Consider the following 24,981-nt stretch of genomic DNA (forward strand, 5'->3'; position numbering starts at 1 on the left):
TGCAGAGATACTTTCCAACCATAACCTAAATATCTGCCTGAGTCTGCAGGCAGGTGGACTTAGAGGAGTGAATGCCCCTCTCCCCTAATTATCTCATTGTCATGACAGCTCTAAAACCCAATGGCGACCCTGCACTGCCCTCATTTTAGAAACTAGCCTGGGCAAAAGGGGCTGGGTGAGAAGCCAAGCAGGGTAGAGCTTAGGATTTGCTTCAAGGAAGGTTGTGCAGAGGGAACAGCAGAGGAGAAATGGGGAAAGGAAAGAACCAGCTAAAGGAGGATGAGGAAGGAAGAGGAACAACAGGCGGAGCAGCAGTGGCCTAGGAGGACTCAGATTGTTCACCGAGTGATGAACATGCCGATAAGAGGCTGGAAGTTAACTGAATGTTCATTACTTTGTGGCAGTTGTATTGAGCCCTAGATCAGCTTGCCCCTCAGTGACATGCTGGGGCATTCTGCTTCAGATGGTGGGCAGTGTGCACTAATATGATAGTTTGAATACAGCGCTTATCCGTCGATCTCAAAGCACTTTACATCGGTCACTCTCATTATCCCCTTTGACAGATGGGGCAAGTGCTGCAGAGGGTGGTGAAGTGACTTGCCCATGGTCAGCCAGTGGCGGAGTGGGAACAGAACAGTTCACTTCAGTCACAGACTAGTGCCCTAGCCCCTAGGTCACACTGCCTTTCTTGTAGCCCCTCCCCACCAACTGAAACCATGTCCTGTAGGTCACTATCATGCATGGAACCTGGCCCCCACCTCCCAATCAGCCCGACACCCCTTCTCTAGCCCCTGCATTTGGTCTGTTCTATGCAGGTTTTCAGGCTGTGCTGGTCACCATCATATCCAAGGTGCTCAGAAATATCCAGATTGCTTCTGGGAAATGTTAACAGAACAAAAGTTTCTGCTGCCCATTTCCCTTCCTCTTAGTGTGTGCCTACACTGTGGCTGCGACCAAGCCTCTCAATCTGGGCAGACAGACTTGTGCTAGTGGGGCCTGCCCTAGCAGGCTAAAAATGTCAGTAAGGATGCTCCTGACCTGAGCAGTAGGGGCTCAGATGGGCTCGAGATCCAGAGTGTCCACAGTACTATTTTTAATGCACTACGTCAGCACCGCTAGCACAAATCTGTCTACTTGGGCTGGGAGACTTATTCCGTGCTGCACTTAGACAGACCCTTAAAGACCCCAGTTGGCCCAGCGGCTTCACGCTCTGAGATGGGCATGATGGCTCCAGTGGCTGGAGGAGATAAGTCATAGCCAGTGTGGGCTAGCTAGATGTGGAGGAAAGATGAACTGATACAGGGGGACCTGTCTGTTGTTGCTTCGTACAGCGGGGGACCCAATCTCGGGGCCTCTAGGCACAGCTGTGATATAAAAAAATAAGCTGAAATTCATAGAGCTTCCTTTTCCCTAAGTTGGGCTAACTGACGTACACAAGAGTGGGACCTGCCAAGCAAAATAGAATTATATTCTTAAATCATTTTCAGCAAAGACTTGCTTGTCATTTTGAGGACTTAAAAAAGGCACCTGATTTAGTGACTTCTCTGCTTATTATTCATGTTGCACTTACATAGGGCTTTAAAATAATTGCTACAAAGTAAGTATTTGTTTTGAGAGATATTTATTTTCAGAAATACAATGTGAGCCTGCTGGCATGCTGCTGGCTTAATACGGATATACTTTGTAGGTTGGTACAGATGGCCCAGGAAGTCGATAATGGTTGGTCACACATGGTTTTGCATGCTGTTCACAATAGCCAGCTCAAGATGAAACTAAACAGTTATTGCTTTCCTTATTGTACACCAGATTTCAGCCAGGAATACATACAGCTGAGTTATAAAGAACTGAGCTTTTTACTTATGATAACAAAAGTGCATAGAGACACGAACAGCTACTGAGGCCATATGGAAAACTTGGAAAAAACAATCAGTTTGGAAACAATTCTGCACTTGTAAGCTATGGAGTCCTATTTTACAAGAGTTAAATCAAAACTGAATGTGTAAATTATGCTCTAGTTCAAGTTATGATCTGGGAGTTATATCAGGGAAGATCTCTGGTCTGTGTTACGTAGGAGGTCATACTAGATGATCACAGTGGTTCATTCTGGCTTTTCAATCTCAATCTACAAGGTAACAGATACTTGCATAAAAACAGGTGGCAAAGTCCTGCCCCTAGATGATCCCCACATTGATATCAATAGGGTACATGGTGGTAAATGGAAGGAGAATTTTTGTAAGAATCCAGCTGGTACTGCTGCTTATTCTCCATCTGACATCATGATCTTTCGTGACATCATAATAGTTTCCTAAGCAATGTTAAAGACCCAATCAGAGTTATAGAGTTGTAGGCCAGAAGGAACCGCCAGATCATCCAGTCTGACCTCGGGTGTCTCACAGGCCATCGATACCACCCAATACCCTCACTCTAAGCCCAACAACTGAAATTAGACCCCAGTATTACAGTCCACATCTGGCACTTCTTACCCACACCAAACTGCCACCAAAGCCAATGGAAGCGGTGTCCAAGTAAAGAGTGCCAGTCTGGGTGTTGCCAGGTGGAGCCATAGGTGCTGGAACTAGGGGTGCTGCGGGTGCTGCTGCACCCCCTGGCTTGAAGTGGTTTCCATCATATACAGGGTTTACAGTTTGGTTCAATGTCTCTCAGCACCTACACTATACAAATTGCTGCAGTACTCCTGGGTGCAGCAGATCAACTGTCTTTAACACCAAGGTAATAGTCTCACGCCAACATCCTCACCAATAGGCCGAAGAGCAAACATTTCAAACAAATATTTTGAAGTGTTGAGATCGAATTAGGCCACTAGGCAGAAAAATGGGCTCCTTGCATTGGCTCCCTTTAGCTCATAAAAACCCAAAGCAGAGGGGACTTAATTCTCCATTTATAGACAGATTTTAGTTGATTGACTGAGAGCAAGCAATTCCAGAATATTGTTTGTGTGTGTGCGTGTTTGTGGGGGGTGATTTAGAATTCCACAGCCCTCCAAACTAAGGAAACAAGGGAGTAGAATTTAAAGCCCAGGGTCCTGTCACAGCTCTGTCTGATGTATTGTCTAAGGAACTTTTATTTTTCAAGGGACTTTTTGTTAGCCTGAGGGCAGATCCTGCCACTATTTTATGAAAGGTAGCACAGCCCCTTGGTTTACTGGGAAAAGATAGTTGCTTCTAGTGGAGTGCATAATCTCCCTTGATTTTGCAATGAGACCACCATTATTAGAGAGGTAAGGTCGGCACGGTCATATCTCTTATTGGATTGCCTCACCTACCTTTGTTTCAGCGAGACCCTGGGACCAACATGGCTACTACGCTGCTATCAGTCATTCTTGTTGCTCATACTGGCATAGCACCTAGAGCAGTGGTGTCTAGCCAGAGGGCTGAACATTTTATTTCAAGAAGGTGAAGGAGCCACAATCAATACTTTGGGGCAGATTCTTTGCATTGCTCTGCTCCCTTTGAACCACCCCAGCATGGAAAATGAGTGAGAACGACCCACAGGTCTCTTGCTGAGGGGTTCTCCTGGCACTGGGGAGTCTAGAGTGCATGAAGAACCTACATAGCCAGCCCCTATATCTTCTTCTCCCCAGTGGGCATGTTAGAGATGGATGGAAAGCATGATATTAAAGCTAACTGCATGCTCTGAGAGGATCCTATCAGACCTGACTTGCAGTGGGCACGGCTGGTGGATCAGTGTGGATCCAGTTGCTAAGTCCACCTGTGGAGGAGGGGAGGACACAGTAGTCTCTGGGCTACTGTGACCCCCAAGGACTCCACTGAGCACAGCCCATTGCACAGAGATCAGGATTTGGGTCTTTGCCTCCTCTTTAGCAGCTACGGTGCAGAGGAGAGAAGGTAGAAATGACCACCTATGGCTCCACCTGGCAAAGCTAGCTAGGTTAGTATGGCACACAGTGGTGAGTAGGTTAGTCCAGCACTCTCTGGTTCCCAAAGATGGATTCAGTGATTCTTGCAAATCTCCTATTTGTAGCGTAATCACCTCTAACATTACCATGACACCTCTAGGCCAGGCAGCTTTGAGCAGGAAGCAAACAACAAGCCATGGAGAGCAAGCAAGATAGTGATGCAAAGCAAAGGCCAGTTTAACATTACGGCTCTATTCACTCTGCAGCTGCATAGTGGCCTTGGAGACCGACACATGGACACTTAAAAATAAGCACAAATGGCAGTAATAAGAACGAACAGGCCCATTATTTTAACGCACAGAGAGAAGACCAGGCAGGTGTCGTTCTCAGAGTGGGTTTTCAGAGCCCAAGTTTTTGTGGCCCTTAAGATGCGCTGTCTCTGGGTCAGGATGCTCTTCCTAGCACCATCCCACTTCCCTGGTCCAGTCAGACGGAATTGGGATGCTGTGCATGGGCCGAAGAGCACTTCCAGGGCCAGCTTCGGATCCGTCAGGAAGAGAAACAGCAGGTTGGGTTTCACATTCAATAGGGAGGCGAGTTCATCCACATGATCAATGTACTGCACCTGCAGGGTAATGTGCTGGCTCGGAATGTACCTTGCGACAAAGGAGAAAAGCCATATGGACCGGCATCGATTTGAGGCTGAATGTTTACTCAGACATGTCTGAGACTATTAGGATGAGATCCAGCTCTGACCTTCCCCTGAGGTAAAAATGTTGAGATCTGTGGCATATTGAAAACTATGATCTACTACTTTAAATTTCAGGGGGCATTTCCTGGTCCTGCTTGGAAGCTGGAAGTTCTGAGGGAAGCAAGTGATCAGAATTGGTCTGCAAAGAGCCAGACTAGAACAAGGCAGGTGAGTTGAGCCTCTCTGCCTTTGGGAGCAGCCTGCTTTGTCTCGCTCTGCTTTTGGCTTCATGTGTTATGGTCCTAGATTCTTTAAAATAAAGTTTTATTACATTGCTACCTTCCAGAAGGAATATTTAATATTTTTATCTAACTTCTCTGTGTGCTGTGAAACTGAACAAGATCCAGAACTGATTTGGCTCTTCTCTAGTTCCAGTCAAAATAATCAAACAAACATTCTGCAAGTATCATCTTGCACCTGACTGGATGCATTATGGGCTTGATCCAAAGCCCACTGAAATTAATTGGCTTCAGTGGGCTTTGGATCAGAACCTATACTACAGGAAATCTCAGTCAATGAGCATTTACAGAGGCACATGTAGCTCATCAGTCCTAAAAGACACCAGCCAGCTACTTGTTTCAGTTGGTGAGCTTATGTACACTTGCCATGCTGTTTCTTCGCTCCGTGTAGCTTCTCTGAGCAGGCATGGTATGAAACATGAATCCTTTGCAGGATCAGGTCCTAACTGACTATGCAATGGAAGCAGTGAAACTGACAGACATATCATGATGTGAAATGCAAAAACCGAAGAACAAACTAGTTTTCTCTCCTTTCTTTTAGCCACTGCTCTGAGGTGTTACATGTAAGAGTGGATATAAATATGTGGCTAGATATGTCATTTTCGAGTTAATTGGGTTCCTTTAATTGAAAACAACCAAATCCTTAGCAAAAACAGTACTAAACAATTGAGTTACTTAGAACAACCAGCTTCTAAACAATTAGCCACCCATAAAGCAGGCATCTTCCAGCGTACTTCACATAAGCAAGGCCTAATCTGTTATCCTTTCTAAAGTAAACACATTGGTCCATACTTACACCTCCTGGAAAGAGTGAGACTCTATTGACCTTTTGTTGCTTCTCAATTAACAGTTAAGGAGGCAAAATAGGACTGTCCCAGTTCACGTCTAGGCAGGACCTTTAAGTTGATACCCCCATCATTGTGAAAAGTGCCATGTGATTTTAACAACTACAGATGGGCAGGACCTCAGCTTTACATTTGAGCCCAAATGTGGATGTCAGAAAGCCATAATAACTAGTAAGCCGTTAACTAAGTAACTAGCAAGAAAGACCAAACTGCCTACTGCTGAGCATTTTCTTTTTAATGAGCTTGGTTATCTAATGTAGTTATGAGGAGGAGGGAAAAGCTACTTTGTTAAACCTTGGGAAGTTTGCTTTTCCAGCCCACTGAATGGATAAGAGAAAGTGTTGCTTGTTTGAGAGTTGTGCGTTAGCCATATACACGTGAATAGTAGGGCTGGCTGGAAAACAAAATTTCCTTCTTATGAAAAAGAAATCAGAGCTTTCAACATTTGTTTGTGTTCTGCAATAGAATGAAAAACTAGTCCTTTCTACAGGTTTTACCAAAAAATGAGAACTCCCATTCCCCACCCAGAATAGCCAGTAGTTCAGTAGTGAGAACACTTGCTTGGAATGTGGGTGATTCGGTTCAGATCTCTGGATGGAGAATAATATTGATGGGGAAACAAGACCTCTGTGAAATGAATGAAAATGGTGAGGTGTTTGCTGATTTTGTGGAATGAATGACCTGTTTGTTAGAGGAACTATTTTCCCTCTCCTTACTAGTCAGGATAACTTGTTAAACAGCTCTCATTCAGGGAGAGGGATAGCTCAGTGGTTTGAGCATTAGCCTGCTAAACCCAGGGTTGTGAGTTCAATCCTTACAGGGGGCCATTTGGGGGTTGGTCCTGCTTTGAGCAGGGGGTTGGACTAGATGATCTCTTGAAGTCCCTAATAATCTATTATTACACTTCAGTACAAATGGGGAAGAGCTTTAGAGGATGTTATAGCAGGCATGGGAATGGACTATGTACCAGTGATAGCTAACTGGAGAATAAAAGTGACAAAAAAAAAGAGAAACCAAATAGAGATGCCCATGTTGTAGCATCACTCATTTGAAACCAATGGCGGTAAAAAAGTTTAGATTTGTGCCAGCAAACAGATACCAGGCACTTGAAAATGAGGATGATGGAAAAGTAGAAGGCAAATGGAACATGTAAAACCTCACCAAAACCCAGGATTCAGGAAGAAACTCTACAATCAATCACTATCTGAGGAGACATGGCAGAAAATAGAAGAAAGATGTCAAATTAAACACACTAAAGCAAGAACAATAATACAGGAAGAGCAGCTCCAGGAGGAACATACCATGAAGAACAAAGAAAGAAAAAAGAATGGCAAGACAGATGAGATTTTAGAGACAAAATGGCAACAGTAGCACAAAATAACATGCAGACACTGTACGATATCACTAGACCAGTTATTCTCAAACTTTTTTTTTTGCAGACCACTTGAAAATTGCTGAGGGTCTCGGCAGACCACTTAAAGATCTTTCCAAATGTTTGTACTGTTAGATAAGTATTGTAAAGTGCTTTGGATAAAAGCGCTGTATAAAAACACCTTAATAATAATTAATGTTTGTTTGTTCTACAAATAAAAGCACACAATTCATATTTTAATATCAGTAGTCTTACCTTTCTAATGCGATGGATGTGCCCATCCCTGAGCAGCTCCACTAATTAGGTGGGTGGCCCTTCATTGTCTCGTGTGGAGCCTCCCAGGCATGAACTTTAGAGGGAACTATCTGCGGACCACCTGAATGGAGCTCGCGGACCACAGTTTGAGAATCTGTAGCCATTGTCAGGCAGAAAAACAGATACCAACTGACTAGTCCAAGACAATGAGGGTAACTTAACCACAAACAGCAGAGCAATTCAATATATGGAGGAGGTACTTAGGTGAACTACTGAATCGCGAGCCAATGGTTAACTCCACAGATGTAGAGGAACATCTGAATTAGGACCCATCACTAGAATAGAATCATGGAATCATAGGACTGGAAGGGACCTTGATGGACCAATGATGGAGATTCCACAACCTCCCTGGGAAATTCCACAACCTCCCTGGGCAATTTATTGCAGTGCTTAACTACCCTGACAATTAAGGTTAGAAGTATAGACAGCAGGCAATTGGTTAAAACGTGGAAAGGCACCACGTCCAGACAAAATCCCAGCAGGGGTCTTTAAGGCAGGTTTAAAGAACGCACTAGACATTTTGATAGGCCTCTTATGAAAGACATGGGAAGAAGAAAAATTACCAAATGAGTGGAAAAGTGATCATATAGTCAAGTTGCCAAAGAAAAGAGACCTCAGTTTGTCCAAAAACTGGAGAGACATTCAGGTGCTGTCCAACCCAAGTAAATACTTACACACATTATCCTAGACAGACTAAAGGAAGCAATAGAGTCAGGGCTATGACAACAGACAGGGTTTGGACAGGAGAAATCATGCATAGATCAAATAGTAATCCTATGGTTCATCATACAATTATCGATTGAATGGAAATGACCACTTTGTGTGAGTTTAATAGATTTCCAAAAAGTCTTTGACACAGTGGACAGAACAGTCTTCTATAAGTTGCTATGCCATTATGGAGTTCTGCAGCAAATTGTGAATATCAGTGCTTCTGTGAAAATATGACATGTCAGCAACAGCAAATATACAACAGCAAATTGGCCAAGCCATTCAAAGTAACTGCCAGCATTAGACAAGGATGTCTTATGTCACCCATGACCTTGCTACTGATAATAGATTGGGTAGTAAGAAAGAAAACAGAATCACCAATGGATTCACTATGGACTTTCACCTAGCACCTAGAAGACCTCGATTTTTGCAGGCAATATCAACATGTGGTCCCATGTCCACAGAGATATGCAAGCTTAAACACATGCTCTTCAGCCTGTGTGTAGTTAGTAGGACTGAAAATCAATACAGAGAAAACCAAAATCACAAGAATCAATATACAACAGCAATGACACTTTCTGGGATTGAGAGAGGATGTCCAACAATTCACATATCTTGACAGCATGATATTCAAAACAGGTGGAACAGATAAGGACATTAAACCATTAAAGCTAAAACAGCAAAAGCTGGTCATGCCTTCACAACCCTAAAGCCGATCTGAAGAAACAGAAACATTGCCCTCTGAACTAAACTCTAAATATTTAACACCACTGTAAAGCCTGTCTTTTAGTGTACTGTGCTGAAACTTGGAGACTTATCAAGACCCTCCTAACTGAACTCCAAATGTGTATAAACATCTGCCTTAAACAAATCCTTAATATCAGATGGCCAGAAAAAAAAATTAACAAATGAAGAGTTTTGGAAGAGGATGAAACAGAGACTGATAGGACAGGAAATTATGGTACAAAATAGAGCTAGTTAGGATACCTATGGGGAAAGGACTGAATAAAATAACAAGATAGGCACTGGACTGAGATCTCCAGGCAAGAAGCAAAGAGGTATCCAAGGACAACTTGGAAACACACAACAGGAGCAGAACTGAAAGTCATCAAAATGGCATACGAAGACACTAAGACTGCAGCAGGAGATTGCCAAAGATGGAAGGCAGTGGTGAAGGTCCTATGTTCCGCATGGAATAAAGAGGTTATAGTATGCCATGTTTATGTCCCTGCTCCAAATCAGACAGGGCAGGTGTTTGAATCTGAGTCTCCTGCATCTCAGGTTAGGAGACCAAAGGGCTATTGGCTATCCTGGGCTCTCTTCACCATAAGTGCCATCCTGGAGCTGAGAAAACTTCCTGATGAACTTTTCATTGAAACTACTACATTTTGGTGAAGTTTCAGTTTTGATTAATCTGAATTTTCCGATGAAAATCTGTTTTGTCGAAATATTTCCTGCCAACTCTAGTAAATAGTCAGTTAATAGATGAGGTGCCACTAGGTGGTGCTCAAGAATATGTAGCATAGGTCCTGTGTTTTGTAGGCTCAATAACACATACCGAGCACTGGAAATGGTTTCCTCTGTGCATCTCTGTATATCAGCACTAAACACTTAACAGATTGGGCCTGATTTTCTTCTCATTTTCTTTGGTGTGAATCAGGAGTAACTGCATTGAGTCAATGGAGTGACACTGGAGTAAAAGCAGCGTAAGCAAGATGAGAATCAGGCTCTAAACCTCTATCAACCATCTCTGGGCCCTGAGTACTCAGAAGATTAACATACGCCACCACAGCATAACCAAATTTCCTTCCTGGGGCACACAGAAATAGAGATCTGGGTATCTTCCTCCTCCTCCTTTTTTCCCTAGTTTATGACCATTTGTTTGGCACTTGATAGCCAACAATAGCACCAGTCAGTCATGGGCAATACAAAACCCAAATTCTGACACTGCGGAAGTTGTACGGATTCCGCACAGGTGCTGAAAAAGAGCATCACTAGTGAGAGACACACAATACGCCTCTGCAGGTCCATCCGTAGGGATTGAACCAGGGAACCTAAAACAAAAGGCTCTGTTACATGAGCCAAAGGACCATATGCGTTAGCTTGTAGGTGGAAAGAAACTCAAACCTCTTTAGACAGTCCAGCCACTAGGGGGAGGCAGAGATACATGGCTGCATTACGCAAAGAAGCAACGGTTGCCTTGGTCACCACTACTCACCAAGATCAACATTTTATCATTCTATATAATAGTCTCCTACCGTTTCTCATTCTCCGTTATCTTCTTGGTAACGTCGGCCATCATGTCATCTACTGAAGGTAACTGAAGCAGACCTGAGAAAGCAGAATATTTTGGGTTTAGACAGGGTGATGCTTTCTGGATCACCAAGCATTTTACAACCTCAGATAAGGGATGCTTCACAATACCATTGTGTCTATTTTTACCTGTCCTTTACAGATGGGTAAAATGAAGTGGAGAGCAGTTAAGTGACTTTCTCAAGGTCACACATCGAAGTGGTGGCACAGTTGTCCTTAAACTGAGCTTCCTCTAACCTGAACAGGGAGATGAACCAGAGAGTCCATGGTATTGACTAGGAACCATCCTATCGCTCATCTATTTTATACGCCCAGCTACTAGGGTGACGGGTGGAAGCACAAAAATATAAGCAAGACAGACAGGTGGAGCTGAGGGAAAAAGCCAGAGATCCTGACTTCCACTGTACTGCTCTGCTCACTTCCCTTCTAATAGGGTACCACTGAACAAGAAATCTTCTCCCACTTCACAAGACTGGGAAACTTTTTGTTTGTTCCTTTCCTTTTGCCACATAGTTCAACTCAGGTGCATCACCTGCTTTATAACATGGTTCCTTTGTTAAGTTTTGAAACTGCCAATGCAGAGGCAGATGGCAAGTGGCTTATATCTGCCCCATTTTGGAGCTGCTGAGACCCTAGTGACCCTGCATCAGTAGCTTTAGCAGAGTGCACAAATCCCCAGGGTATAAAAATGGCCCGGCCGTGCCTCCTCTTGCCCCCATTGTGCTCAGACCCTGCCAAGATAGTAGCTTAGCTACAGCCCCATCTTCCTATGAAGTTCAGATGGTTTCCCTAGGCTAGAGAGTAGCCTGCTAAGTATATGGCCTGTAGCTGGTATTGATTAGGCTGACGTGATATATCCAGATTGCTTGAATCTCAACTTTAAATGAAATAAGTTTCTAACCCTTGTGACTGCAGAGGTACTTTCCAGTCGTAATCCGAATATAACCAGTGCAGTGAACACTGGTTCTGAAACAATGACTGTGGGGGGGTAAACTCCCCTGCTAATCACCTTGTCATGCCAGCTATAAAACCCAGTGATGACCCTTCAGAGTCAACATTAACTATTGCATGGCAGCTCACTGAGGAAATGGAAGGGGCAAAAGGCGGTAAGAAGCCAAGCAGGGTGGGAATTGAGATTAGTTGCAGGGAAGGATGTACAGAAGGAAGAACAGAAGAGAGACATGAAAGGAGAGAGAAATAGCTAATGGAGGATGAGGCAGGAAGAGAAACAAAGAACAGGAGTAGCAGTGACCTACCAGGAAGTAGATTTACTGAGTGATGAACATGGCAATAAGGCACTGAGCATATAACTGAACATTAAGTTAGTAAGTAAAGGCTGTATTTACCCCTCAATGACATCTGTGACAACAACAGTCACTCTTATGCAGCACTTTTCATCGTTATATTCTGCAAAGGGAGAAACTCCGCCCCAGAGAGACGAAATGATGTGCCCCAGGTCACTGACAGGGCTGTGATGGAACCCAGCATTCCTGAGTCCCCGGCCACCACTCTAGCCACTAGGCCACACTGCCTTTCTTGATTTGATACCCTGGTCCACTGGGCACTATCAAGCATGGATTTCAGCCTTCTCCTTCAAATCAGCCTCGCACCCCTGCTTAGCGCTTGTATTGGGTCTATACTGGTCTATATAGGTTCTCAGACTGGGTTGTCACCATAAGTATGGGAGATGCTGAGAAATGTATGGAATGCTGCTGGGAAGTGTTAGCAGAGTGGCAAGCAGAGAACCTCTGGTGCTTATTTTTCTTACCCTTAAAGACCCTGATGGCCCAGCGAGCTTGAAGCTCCGCAATGGGCATGATGGCCCCCAGTGGCTGGAGGAGGCCAACGATAGCCAGTGTGGGCTTCTCCAGGTGTGGAGGGAAGACGAACTTATACAGGGGGACACGGTTGTTGTTGACTCTGAGGATATTCTCCTCCAAGAAGGGGAATGAGAAGTTGTATCCTGTAGCAAAGAGCACGATGTCGATGTTCTCCTCCCGGCTCCCATCCTCAAAAATCACAGCTGTGTCAGTGAACTCCTTCACGTTGGGCTTCATCAGCACCCGGCCAGAAACGATGGCATTGGGCAGGTCATCCCCCACGATAGGATACTTGCTGAGAAACCTGTAAGGTCAGGAAGGAGCAGAGAACTGAGTGTGAATAGGCTGTGCTGGGTTAGAATGGTGGAGACTCAAGAGAGGGTATGATTGCAGTGTGAGTAGCTATACCTGTCCTAGCTTTAATCTAATGGTATGTCTATGCTGCAGTTGAGATGTTTGACTGCAGCACATGTAGAGATACCTGAGCTAGCTTTGCTCTAGCAAGCTCAAAGCTCACTAAAGTAATAATACCGGGGTAGCTTCAGCATTGCGGGGTAGCAGTATGGGCAACCTGTTCAAGTATGTACCTAGGGTCCTGGGGTGGGGATTGTACTCAGAAGGCTAGCCCCTTCATTGCCCCCGCTGTCATGGCAACATTGCTATTGCTACCTGTCCTTTTGCCACATTCTTCCATTGCTTGTGATGATCTAGCTAGAGCAAAGCTAGCTCAGATCTGCCCACCTAAGCTACAATCACACCTCCCAATGGCAGTGTAGACATAGAATGAGTAACAACAGCAGTGAAAGCAGGGTGGCGCAGGATTGCACCCTTACTTACCTTGGGTGCTTACTCAGGTTGCTAGCCAGCCTGTCCTGAAGCCTTGTCTGCCATGTCTTCACTACCATTGTTACATCTGCATGCTAGATTAAAGCTAGTGTGGGTATGCCTACCTGGGCTACAGCCACACCTGCACTTTCAATGTAGGCATGTGCTAAGGGTAAAATGGTCAAAGATACCTAGATTTATTAGGCATCCTATCACAGGGGGCAGCTGTCCCTGAGCACTGTCTACTGATTGAGGGTCCCAGCACTTAGTACTCTGACACCATTTGATTACAGAAAGCACCCATGTGTAAGTTTATTTACTAGTCTTCCAAATAACGGTCCACAATCTTCAAGCAAACCTTAATGTCCCACTTCTCTGCACTGAGTTCTTCAGGGACTCAACTCCCTCTTCCTAGGCAAAGACCCTCATTGCTCCTTTGCCAATGAAAGTCAACTAAAATGATAGCTCCCATCCCAGGGTAATCGCAGTCTTTCCCAGTCCATATCTGCCCCTCCTTGGCACTACCTTCTTTTCAGTGGGTTCCAAGCAGCTTCCTCCTGCTACTTCTGGTTCTTTATTTCCAGAGACACAAGCTGTGGGCCACCTCCCAGGAGCCTAGCCTTGCCCAGGGCTTATCCTAGCCCCTTTCTGGAGCTGCCCATTTGCCGCATTCTTCCGTCCCTGCAGCTTTCTTCTTGCTCTTAACTCCAGCGTCTCCGTGCCCCTCATTAGGGCTCAGCCTCAGTCGGCAGTGGAGCGGACCCACTTCACTTACAGGGGCTGGCCACCCTGTGCTACACCCTGTGCGAAGGGGGTAGAGTGTCTAACCCCCCTGTGGGGGGCTTCTCTGCCCAAGTTCTTGTAGACGTGATAGTTGTCTAGTGCTTAGTGGAGGGAATTTAGAGAGAGGACTCCTGATTTCTGTTCCTGGCTTGGCCAGTGACTTGATTTGTGACCTTGAGCAAGCAACTTAAAAGTCTGTGAGGCACAGATTTAAGCTGCAAAGTTCAGCCCTGGATCTTGATTCTGTGAGCATTCCCATCCTGGGCTGTGCATCTCCACCCTGTGGGCATCATTTTACCTGTCTGTGAAATGGGAACGTCACCACTCACTTCCCTCACAGGAGGTTTGTGATGCCTCATTCCACCACACCAGGTACAAGTCCAAGACACTATGCACATGCTCACGTGGCCAGCCCTTCCCACTGCTGAGGTGACACTCAATTTTTAGCATTGTAATTTGACCAGAGCTAGCATGGATACATCTATCTGAGCTGGGAATTGCCTCCCCAGCTTGAAGTGCAAAGTCACATGTTACAGTGTCACCAGCTCTCATGATTTTATTGCAAGTCTCACAATATTAGAGGTTTTTCTACAAGCCCCAGCTGCACGAGTTAAGTGATCAGGCGGGAACCTCAGCTTTCCTTAAGAAAAAGTACATCTCTAGCCCTCATGGTATGAGGAAAAGCTGGAAAACGTGACCCAACTGCACCCTAAAGCCTAAAATCCCATTGACTTTCGGTGAGACTTTGGCTCCGAAGTACCTAAGTCACTTTCGAAAATGGGACTTAAAAAACTAAGTCACTTAGGATTTTGGAAAATTTGACCCATAAAATGCCCAGGGCTGTGAGAGTCCTGAAATAGTGGTGTTACCTGAATTGAGGTTTCAGTCCATAGTTTTCATGGTTAAACCTGGCATTCAGCTTGTTCTCCCCCCACCGGTTCATCAGGTACAAAGGGATGATGTGGCGCAGCATATTTTTAAAGCGTGTGAAGTGTACCACATCAAGGGGGAAGCCGTTGACAGAGACGCGATTCACCACCCAGGCGCCTGTCCTGGTGCTGAGAAGTACCTGCCGGAAGAGATGCAGAAATGAAACAGGTCAGGGCTTTTGCTCTTTGTTCTGTGCCTGTCCCTGTCTGCTTGCAAGGGGCAGGCTGCTTGGAGTTAGTTTCATTGCTAAGCAAGTAGTATCATTTGGGGATATCACGATGGGATGGCTTGGCCTCTCTTTGTATGTGAATAAAAATGAATATGTTTTACATAAAAAAAGACAAAATGGATCCAATCCTACAATCCTTCCTCAGGCAAAAATCCCACTGAATTAATTTATTATCATCATTTGTATTCCAGTGCTGTCTTGGGGCCCAACTCAAGGATCTGGGCTCTCTTGCGCTAGGTACTGTACCAACAAAGGTGATGAAGACAGCTTTCACTCCAGAGAGCTTGCAGTTTAGAACGAGGACAACACACGACCAGTGACGAGACATGTGGAAAGGGGGGGGAGGTGGGATAAGGTAACAGTAAGATGAACAGGTTTTGAGTATCAGACTGTAATTTCTGCTTGCCATTTGCTTATGGAAAACTCTTGTTGAGATGGCTAAGTAAGATTAGGAAACTGCAGGATTGGGGCCCATTTTAAAAGACTAAGGACAAAATTCTTCTCAGATTCACCCAGTAATTCTCACCAAGGATTTCCTATAAAATTAGGGTGAGCAGAGCAGCAGAGAGGAGATCCGCTGAGTTGACCCAACAGTAGACGTTTGCCCCAATTTGTTACTCTCCCTTTTAAGTGTGGCTGTAACTAAATCAGTTTCCCCAGATAAATGCCTAGCAATTCCTTAGGCTCTCTGCTTCCCTCTCCTAATCCAGGGGGAACCCCAGTGAATGTCTGTGGTAGTTCTGGGAATCAAACAAGTGGACAATAAGCCATGCTGAGGATCTGAAATCACTTCAGTTTAAGACACTGCCTCTTTTCTTTTATTTACAGCTTCCTGGACACAAATTGCATTCTGAAGACTTTCACAGGTCATTTGGTATCCTACAGTGATGGTCCAAAACACTGCCTCTTACAGTTGACCCTGATCCGAAGCTCATTGAAGTCAGTGGGAGCCTTTCCACTGACTTCAATGGGACTCAGGTTGCGTCCAAGCTGTGTTATGCTCTAAAGTGACTTTAAGGCTAAGATGTATTTGTAAAGTGAGATCAGTTACAATTTCTGCCTTCTTACCATTTGCATGGCAGTGGGTCCATCCTGAGTTGCATGCACCGTTAGCAAGGGGCTGGGCTGGGCACACGTGGTGTACATCAGGAATCAATTTAGTTCGACAGCTTGCAATTATTTTATTGGGCTATTACTGTCAGTACTATCCTTACATGCTGCAAGATGAAGACTCATTGTGAATGGAACTTGTGCAGTCATATCAGAGTCAGCATAGGAAGGAAAGTCTTCAGCAGAGACTCGGATAATAACAAGTCTTATTCATACCCAGTAGCTAAATAAAACAACTCAGCACCATCCAGCCTCTGAGGCTGAAATTGCTGGAAGGTCATAGCCAACAGTACCTGTTTGGTTGTGTGACTGAGATCCAAACTAATATCTATGCCAGAATTTCCCAAGCCAACCACAACCATTCTCTTGTCCCGAAATTCTTCTGGATACTTGTATTCCCGGCTGTGCATTATTTTTCCTTTAAACTTCTCTACACCTGTAAGGGGAGAAGAAGCCAGAAGGTGAAACCTCAGCCAGGAAGACATTATATAAAAAGGAGCATTTCTACACCTGGCCAAGATGCATTTCCAGTGCCTGGAGAGGGTGTGAGAAAGTACATGGAGAGGCTCTGGATAAGGGAATATCTCCATGCGGGAGAACAGTGTCTGTAGGGTCACTACGAGGGTGTGTGTATGGTATTTAGATCCACACACAGCAGGTCTACGTGCCCTAAGGGAGGAAAGCATCAGGCCATAACTGAAACTCCTCTCAGACCTGACTATAGCTGAATGTTGCCAAGACGTGGGCACCCAAAACTTTGCTTCTGGTTCAAAGGCTTGTAATCCATCCCACCCCTCCACCCTCCCGCCCCCAGCTCCCTCAGTTTCCAGGAGCAGAGTCCTTCTAACTGGATGTTGCTTTTGGGATAAGGACTCAAAGATTTTTGCCTTCAGCACAAAATGGGACAAGACCTAGGGAAGGACAATACACATGAGCAGGATGTGCTTCTGCTGACCCTGCCTTCCTCTATAGTTTGACTAGGCTCAAAATGAGATGAAGATTTCTAACCATCTGAAGAGTGAAGTTCTGTAACAGCCTCCCAAGGGGTGCAATGGGGGCAAAAAATCTATCTGGCTTCAAGACTGAGCTTGATAAGTATATGGAGGGGATGATATGATGAGACAGCTTACAGTGACATCTGGCCCATTGGTGATTGCCAGTAGCAAAAATCACCAACTGCTGGAGACAGGACACTAGATGGGGAGGACTCTGAGTTACTACAGAGAATTATTTCCCAGGTATCTTCCTGGTGGGTCTTGCCCACATGCTCAGGGTCTAATTAATCACCATATTTGAGGTTGGGATTGGCAGAGACCCTGGGGGGAGGGGGGCTCGCCTTCCTCTGCAGCATTGGGCATGGGTCACTTGCAGGTTTAAACTAGTGTAAATGGTGAATTCTCTGTAACTTGAAGTCTTTACATCATGATTTGAGGACTTCAGTAACTCAGCCAGAGGTTAGGGGTCTATTACAGGAGTGGGTGGGTGAGGTTTTGTAGCCTGCAATATGCAAGAGGTCAAACTAGAAGACCATGATGGTCCCTTCTGGCCTTAAAGTCTGAGTCCATGAGCTGAATTCCTTTGAAAAGATTCACAAGCTCTAGGGCTGCTTAGCCACCCTTAATAGCCCTTTTATCTGAACCACTCCAGTCTGTTCATTCCCAGTTAGAGCAGGTCACATCCCAGTCACCAAGAGACTTGATACTTAGTATCCCACTGACCTGGGAAGCATTCCAGGGGTAAGTAAGGATCTATGTGGTGGCCAGTGCAAACCAAAATGGCATCGAAGATGGCTGAATTCTGCTTCCCATCTGTCTCTGTGACAACATCCCACTGGCCAGTGGTGGAAAAATCGGAGCATTTTCTTATACTGAGCATGCTCGTCTAGAAGAAAAGCAGACAGCCCCTTACTTTGGCTTGGCTTTATTTTGTTTCTCTATTCATGCTGAAGCATGCGGTCTGAGAAAGCCAAGAAGCCACACACCCAAAGCCAGTCAGGCAAAGGAGAACTGACTGAATGACAGCTTATGCAAGGGTTTTTGGAGGCATGGAGAAAAGTACAGGGAAACCAGTATACATATTAATATACCAGAAACCAGCCCTCACAGTTTTGGGGTAACTGCACCTTTGACACTCCCCTTCACAGTCTGCTCCAGGAATACCTCATGTCACCTCCCTGTGGGCAGAGACCCATGTCCTTCCTTCTGACCATGAACTGTAGGCTACAGCCCATCTGCACTTCCCTGTGTTTCTCTCAGCAGATCTGACTAAAGTCCAGCCCTTGTGCTTTGCTCCCTCTCCAGGGGTTATGACCAGCATATGCCAGCGGTTACCAGTAACCGGATAGCTCTTTCAAAGCAGAGTACATTTATTTTAGGATAAAAGCATTACAGAGTACATATAAAAGAACTAAAAGAGTCTAAATGCATATTTAAGCTTGTCAGTTTCCCCATCAGTCCTGGCAGATTCCAGTCCTTCCAGCCCTTCCTATGGGTTTGGTCCCCCTGCTCCTTGTACATAAAGTCACATCCATTTGCTGGATTAAAATGAAGGCTTGTCTATCAAGTCAAGCTGGCCCTTTATATCCCAAGCTCTGACTCCTGGCTCTCTTGAGCCTGACTCAAACCAGTGTGTGAAAACTACCCAAGTGGCTGGTTCTTGCTGGAGCTATTTACAGCTCCTGGGACTTCATAATTACCCACCCCCTCCTTGATTCTAGTTCCTGGGCAGAGTTTGGTAGACCTGCCCAACCAGCCAGATGACAATCCTTGGCTCACAGAGATCTAGATTATGTGTACAGATAACATTCAGGAAGTTAATATAACAGTCCCCCAAGATACTGTATGTGGTTGTAAATATCTGTCTGAGGGTAAGGACAATGTGAGTAATTCAGGACATCAAAGCTAACCACTTGCTCTTGAAGACTGTGTCATGGAATTGCTGATGACCACACTTGGTCTAGGGCTTGGTTTTCACTTCTCATCAGAAAAGTTATTTGTCACTGATGTTTTGCTTGGGGGTGTGATGCTGGCAGACAAGGTGTCTGCTCATACCAAGGCCCCAAGGCCAACTGAACACTGACAAATGCATAACTGGAAACCAGTCTGGCTCACCTGTGTGTTAGTATTGTTAAAATAGATATCAGAGTTATAAGAATGTGTTTAGTCCTTGGATTTTATTGAATGATTGCAAGTTGCTGCCTGCATTCATCTCACTTATAACATCTGTATTCCATGTCACAGGGTAATATTTATTCATCAACACCAGACAAACCATTGTGGAACATCAGAGGACAAAAGACTGTGTTAAATACCCTCCCTAATGAAGAGATATGCAATTGAATTCCTCCCAACAGATGAATTTGCAACTCAACACAGATGAGGGAAGGAATAAAAAGCCCTAACAAGGAGGAACTGTATCTTTTATGCTTCTTGCGCTCTGAAGGGCAAGGATTACTATGCATGAGCAAAAGATTCCCAGGCCTGGGTTAGCCCTGAAGGACATATCAAGCTTGTTTATCATAAAAGCTGCTATTACTTTTTGAAACTTAAGATTGGAACTCATTTGTGTGTTTATGTTTACCTGCTTTAGCCTTGTAATAAATCTTTAGATGGTTTATTATAGGATTGGCTCCAAATGTTGGCTTTGGTGTGAGATCAAAGTGCAACTGATCTGGGTAAGTGACTGATCCAGGGAGTTACCTGAATATTGTTGTGATTTTTGGTGGAAGGCAAAAGGCAAGCTTGCCGAGGTGGCAAGATAGATTGGAGTTCCCAAGGGGACTGTCTGTGGCTTCATGTTAAGGCTGATAAAATGTCTGAGGAGTTTACACTTGATACATGGTTGATGAAATCTAAGTATAGAACTCACAGCCAGTTTGGGGTTTGTGCCCTGCTACTTAATAGTTGCTCTGAGGTTGGTACTCATGCTCATGAACTACTGCAGGATAACTTGACAGAGGAGCAGGGCAGGAAAATCTTTTTGCGTAGCTCTAGATGTGCTATCTATTGCTACTATCCAGCCTTCCAGGAGAGCTGATCTAATTCAGCTTTGCTGAAATATCACCACACAAGGCATTGTTTGGTGACCGTGTCACATAATGTCATGTGTGATAATATCGCAGCATCCCATGCAATGTCATCAAATTTATTGGATTAGGGGGAGCAGTTAGCCCCCAGAGCTGCACTTTACTTCCACACCTCCAAAGAGATGTCATTTCTTACCTGAAAGCATATGTATTGGAGAAGATCAAAATGTTTGGCATACATTCTGAAGTAGTCCATGACTTTGCTGTTGTGCATGTAGTTGGGGTAGTCCTCTGGGGTGGGGAAATCGCTGTAACCCATCATTTCCTTGGAAGTGTTAATGGTCACAGATTTATAAATACTGGCTTTCCAATCTGTATCACGGTACTGCAGGAAACAACCAAACCAGGACAGGATTTTCAAATAATGTAGTCCAGAGGCAATACAAAAAGTTTCACCATTCAAGTTTGCATGACATAAAAACATCCCAAAGTTGGGATGCTTAACTCAACCTCATTCACAAGGCTGAAAATCTAGGCTGGAAATTTTATGAGGACAGATATGCTTACACCATTTCACCACTTCCAATTCCAACCCTAGCTGGAACCTAGAAGGGAAGAAGCAATGCAAAAAAAGAACCAGCAAACATTTCTAAACCTGTCTGGCTCGGATGTGATTTGTGTAATGTTTTCGAGGGAATGGGAGTTTTGGTTCAATGGACGCTGTTCACCTTTCGCTGTGAATACTACCCTTGGAAATGGAATGAAACCTGAAGATTTCTGTCAAGATTGTGGACACCATATTTTTAAAACAGAGGGAAAAATTGGAGTCATTGGCAGAATTTGTCAATAGCGAACAGGAATTTATGCCCCTCCCCCTTATATATGAATTCTGAAAACTCCTTATATCATTCTTGACAAAAATAGTCATTCAGCTCCCCCTCCACTCAAGCCAATCTTACAGGAGTAGTACTCAACAGGACTTAAACCACAACAGGTGAAGGTCAGGAATTTTCAAGCCCACATGTATGCTGTAGGATTTGAAATTCCTCTCAAAACTATGCCTTCCTGAAACTAAAGAGCAGTATTGTTCAAAACAGCTTCCAGTTGATAGATACTAAATATTCCAAACAATTTGGCTGTGCTACATTATTGTCTCAGAAATCTTATTCAACCAGGTGGTATCTACTATATTTCACGTAGAATATACTTACAATGATCACCTTTAGAATGAAATCAAGACAGATGTTTTGTTTTAGCTAGAGTTTTCTAGATTGTAAAAGTCATTTGCAGCTCTCCAAAGCACAGGAAAACAGAAAAAGAGCCCATTATTTAGGAGAAATCAGTATATCTGGATATAAACATTATGCCTAGTTATTGTTCACGTTTTAAGAGGTGAACCGATCTCCATGTTTGGAGCTGAGAAGGAATGTCCCCGGGGGCATACGGACAGGACATGGATACTTGCAATTTTCACTTTCATTCAAGGATCTCAGTGTTTCCTGACCATCAAAAAATAAAACCTCATCTCACTCCTGGAAGGTAGGTAAATATTATCCTCATTGTTAAAGAGGAGTACAAATGAATAGTACAAGTATGAAGGGACAAAATCAGAAAAGGCACAAAAGGAGTTAGCAAGTGACATAAAAGGCAATAAGAGGAGATTCTTTAAATACAATGGGGCAAGAGAAAGATAAAGGAAAATGTAGATTCTCTACTTAGTGGGGAAAGATTGCTAATAACTGATGACGTCAAAATGGTTGAGGTGTTCAATGCCTATTTTGCTTCAGTCTTTGCTAAAAAGGTTAATGGTGACCAGATATTCAAAACAATTATCATCATCAAGGGGGAAGGAATGCAAGCCAAAACAGGGAAAGAACAGGTTAAAGAATATTTCAATAAAGTTACATGTTGTCTAGTCAGCAGGGTTTAATGGAATTCAGTCAACAGTACTTAAGGAACTAGCTGAAGCAATCTCAGAACCATTAGCAATTATCTTTGAGAACTCATGGAAGATAGGTCAGGTCCCAAAGGACTGGAGAAGGGCAAATGTAATACCTATCTTTAAAAAGGGAAAACAGAGGACCTTGGGAAATATAGACTGGTCAGCCTACCTTTGATATCAAGAAAGATAGTGGAACAAATGTTTAAACAATCAAGTTGTAAGCATCTAGAGGACAATAGGGTTATAAGAAATAGCCAGCATGGATTTGTCAAGAACAAATCATACTAAACCAACTTAATTTTCATCTTTAACATGATTTTAGAAAGGCTTTTGACTCAGTCCCACATGACATTCTCATCAGCAACCTAGGGAAATGTGATCTAAATTAAATTGCTATGAAGTGGGTGCTGAACTGGTTGAAAGACCACACTCAAAGAGAAGTTATCAATGGTGTGCTGTCAAACTGGGAGGGCTATCTAGTGGGATCTTTCAGTGATCAGTCCTGGTTCTGCTATTATTCAATATTTTCATTAATGACCTGAATAACAGAGTGTATAGCATGCTTATAAAATTTGCAGATGTCATCAAACTGGGAGGGATGAAAGCACTTTGAAGGACATGAGTAGAATTCAACATGATCTTGACAAATTGGAGAATTGGCTTGAAATTAACAAGATGAAATTCAATAAAGACAAGTACAAGGTACTTCATTTAGCAAGGAAATACCAAATGCCCAACTACAAAGGGGAGAATAGCTGGCTAGGTGGTAATACTGCTGAAAAGGATCTAGTGTTCACAAATTGAATGAGTCAACAATCTGATGCAGTTGTTAAAAAAATCCAATATTCTGGGATATATTAACAGGAGTGCCATAAGTAAGACATGAGAGGTAATTGTCTTACTGTACTTGGGATTGGTGAGGCCTCAGTTGGAGTATTGTGTCCAATTCTGGGCACCACACATTAGGAAAAATATGCCCAAATGGAAGAGAATCCAGAGGAGAGAAAACAAAAATGATCACAGGTTTAGAAAACCTGACCTATGAGGAAAGATTTAAAAAACTGTCCATGTTTAGTCTTGAGAAAAGATGACTGAGGGGGGAACCTAATAACAGCCTTCAACTATGTTAAGGGCTGTTATAAAAAGACACGGAGCAATTGTTCTCCATGTCCACTAAAGGTAGGACAAGTTGTAATGGACTTAGATCTGCTGCAAGAGAAATTTAGGTTTGATAGTAGGAAAAACTTTCTAACTATAAGGGTACTTAAGCACTGGAATAGGTTTTCAAAGGTTGTGGAATCCCTATCATTGGAGGTTTTTAAGAAAGTGTTGGACGAACACCTGTTGGGGACAGTCTAGGTTTACTTGATCCTGCCTCAGCAAAAGAGGCTGGACTTGATGACCTCTTAAGGTTCCTTCCAACCCAACATTTATTTCTACGATTATATGTTTGTAACTGGTGGGGAAACGGAAGCAAAGCATGATCACACAGGAAATGTGTGGTGAGAGCAGGGATCAAAACTCGCAACATCCTGATTCCCATGCCTATGCTCTAGCCACATGACCCTCCTAGGTTAATATCAATAGGGTATGCATTAGACCTTGCTGGACAGTGCTTTTTATCCTCCCTGCTCCCCATGACATTTTCACAACAAATCATTTAGTGAATGTGATGGGGTGAAGCGCCTAGAGAGCAAGGAGTGAGGGAAAGAGCTGATTTGCTGGATGGGTTGTCAGTCACCCAGAGAGACCAAGTGGGGACTTGCCATTGCCTGCAAAGGATTCTGGGTGGTGAAGCCCTCTATAAAACTCCTTGTCTTCCAGCTGGGTGTCAGAATTTCAGTGGGAAGTGTTATCTGGAGGAAGCTGGGCCTGCTGGAGTTGTGTTATGGAAGGTATTTCTAATTGGTGCTCCCTCCCCCTGCCCTTTTTAATTTAAAATCAAACTTGGTATTTTTTAAAAATCCCTCTGAGCTCCATCTCACTGCTTTATCCTTGCTGTTGATCACCACCACAGTTAAAACCCCAATTTAAAACCATATTGATAGAAAATGTTTGACCAGCCCTAGTAGGCGTACCTTACTCAATTCACTTCCCATAATGGCATGGTTCTTGGGCATTGGTGGATCTCTCTTATCCTCAGAATCCTCTCTTCCCTCCTCCATTCATGATATTAAAAAGGTATATGCAGAGAAAAATCATGCAGCAAGCAGTCTCCTTTGTCTGGGAAGCCCACTCTGATTTGAGGAACAACATTGCTGTGTGTATTGCCCCATGGAGAATAGGCATTTTCCAGTGCAGTCAGCAATCTCTCTGCTCATTTCTATTTGAGAAGGGACGTGCCTAGTTGTGCATGAAGAACTGGAGTATTCTGAACCCCTTGGCTTACTATGCTGTCTATAATGCAAGACCCTGGATATAAACTCAACTTACCTGGAACCGCCACAGTCCCCCAATGTCTTCACTTCTCTCAAAACATGTTGGCTGGAGTCCTTCATCTAGACAGCATTTAAGGGCTGTTAGGCCACTGGCCCCTGCTCCAATAACTGCAACGCTTTTTGCCATAGCCTTCTGTGCTGGGGAGGATAAAGCAGAGTATTGTGGATAGCCCAGCTAGTTTCGGCCGGCTGGGTGAGCTCTGTGTCTGTAAATAAATGTTAGTTTTGTTAGCTGTCTGCTGTCTGGCCTCTAGTGATTTCTTCCTAAACCAGCTGCCTCCAAGGATATAACAAGTGGCGACAATGGATGGGATTCCGGTGCTGCTCCAGTAACGGAAGGAAGTAGAAGTCAAGGTAAAGAACAAACAAACAAACAAAACCTGCTTGTTTGCACTGATTGTGAAAGTGAAACTAAAAGTCATGGCTACTCTGACCAGGCCACTGGAACCTTTTAATGAGA

General features: G+C 44.0%; 1 protein-coding gene across 1 annotated transcript; it reads right to left on the bottom strand.

The window, feature by feature from the left end:
- Positions 1 to 4,178: 4,178 nt before the first annotated feature.
- LOC115656044 (dimethylaniline monooxygenase [N-oxide-forming] 5-like) lies at positions 4,179 to 24,648 on the bottom strand. The gene is made up of 8 exons (XM_030572272.1): positions 24,517 to 24,648; positions 20,338 to 20,526; positions 17,836 to 17,998; positions 16,411 to 16,553; positions 14,718 to 14,917; positions 12,189 to 12,544; positions 10,366 to 10,438; positions 4,179 to 4,533 (listed from the first exon to the last, which is right to left on the bottom strand). Exons 1-8 carry the CDS (start codon positions 24,646 to 24,648, stop codon positions 4,179 to 4,181), a joined length of 1,611 nt encoding a protein of 536 aa, XP_030428132.1.
- Between the last annotated feature and the right edge of the window lie 333 nt (positions 24,649 to 24,981).

The sequence above is a fragment of the Gopherus evgoodei genome, chromosome 8, assembly GCF_007399415.2.
Source record: "Gopherus evgoodei ecotype Sinaloan lineage chromosome 8, rGopEvg1_v1.p, whole genome shotgun sequence".
Classification (NCBI taxonomy): domain Eukaryota; kingdom Metazoa; phylum Chordata; order Testudines; family Testudinidae; genus Gopherus; species Gopherus evgoodei.

Bases quoted from the DNA above. Each gene is read 5' to 3' on its own strand.
- LOC115656044 (XM_030572272.1), bottom strand. From the start codon at position 24,648: ATGGCAAAAAGCGTTGCAGTTATTGGAGCAGGGGCCAGTGGCCTAACA. The intron at 17,999-20,337 runs GTAAGAAATGAC...CTTTTCTTCTAG, and splicing joins TCCAATACATATGCTTTCAG to ACGAGCATGCTCAGTATAAG. The intron at 4,534-10,365 runs GTAGGAGACTAT...CTTTGTCGCAAG, and splicing joins ATAACGGAGAATGAGAAACG to GTACATTCCGAGCCAGCACA.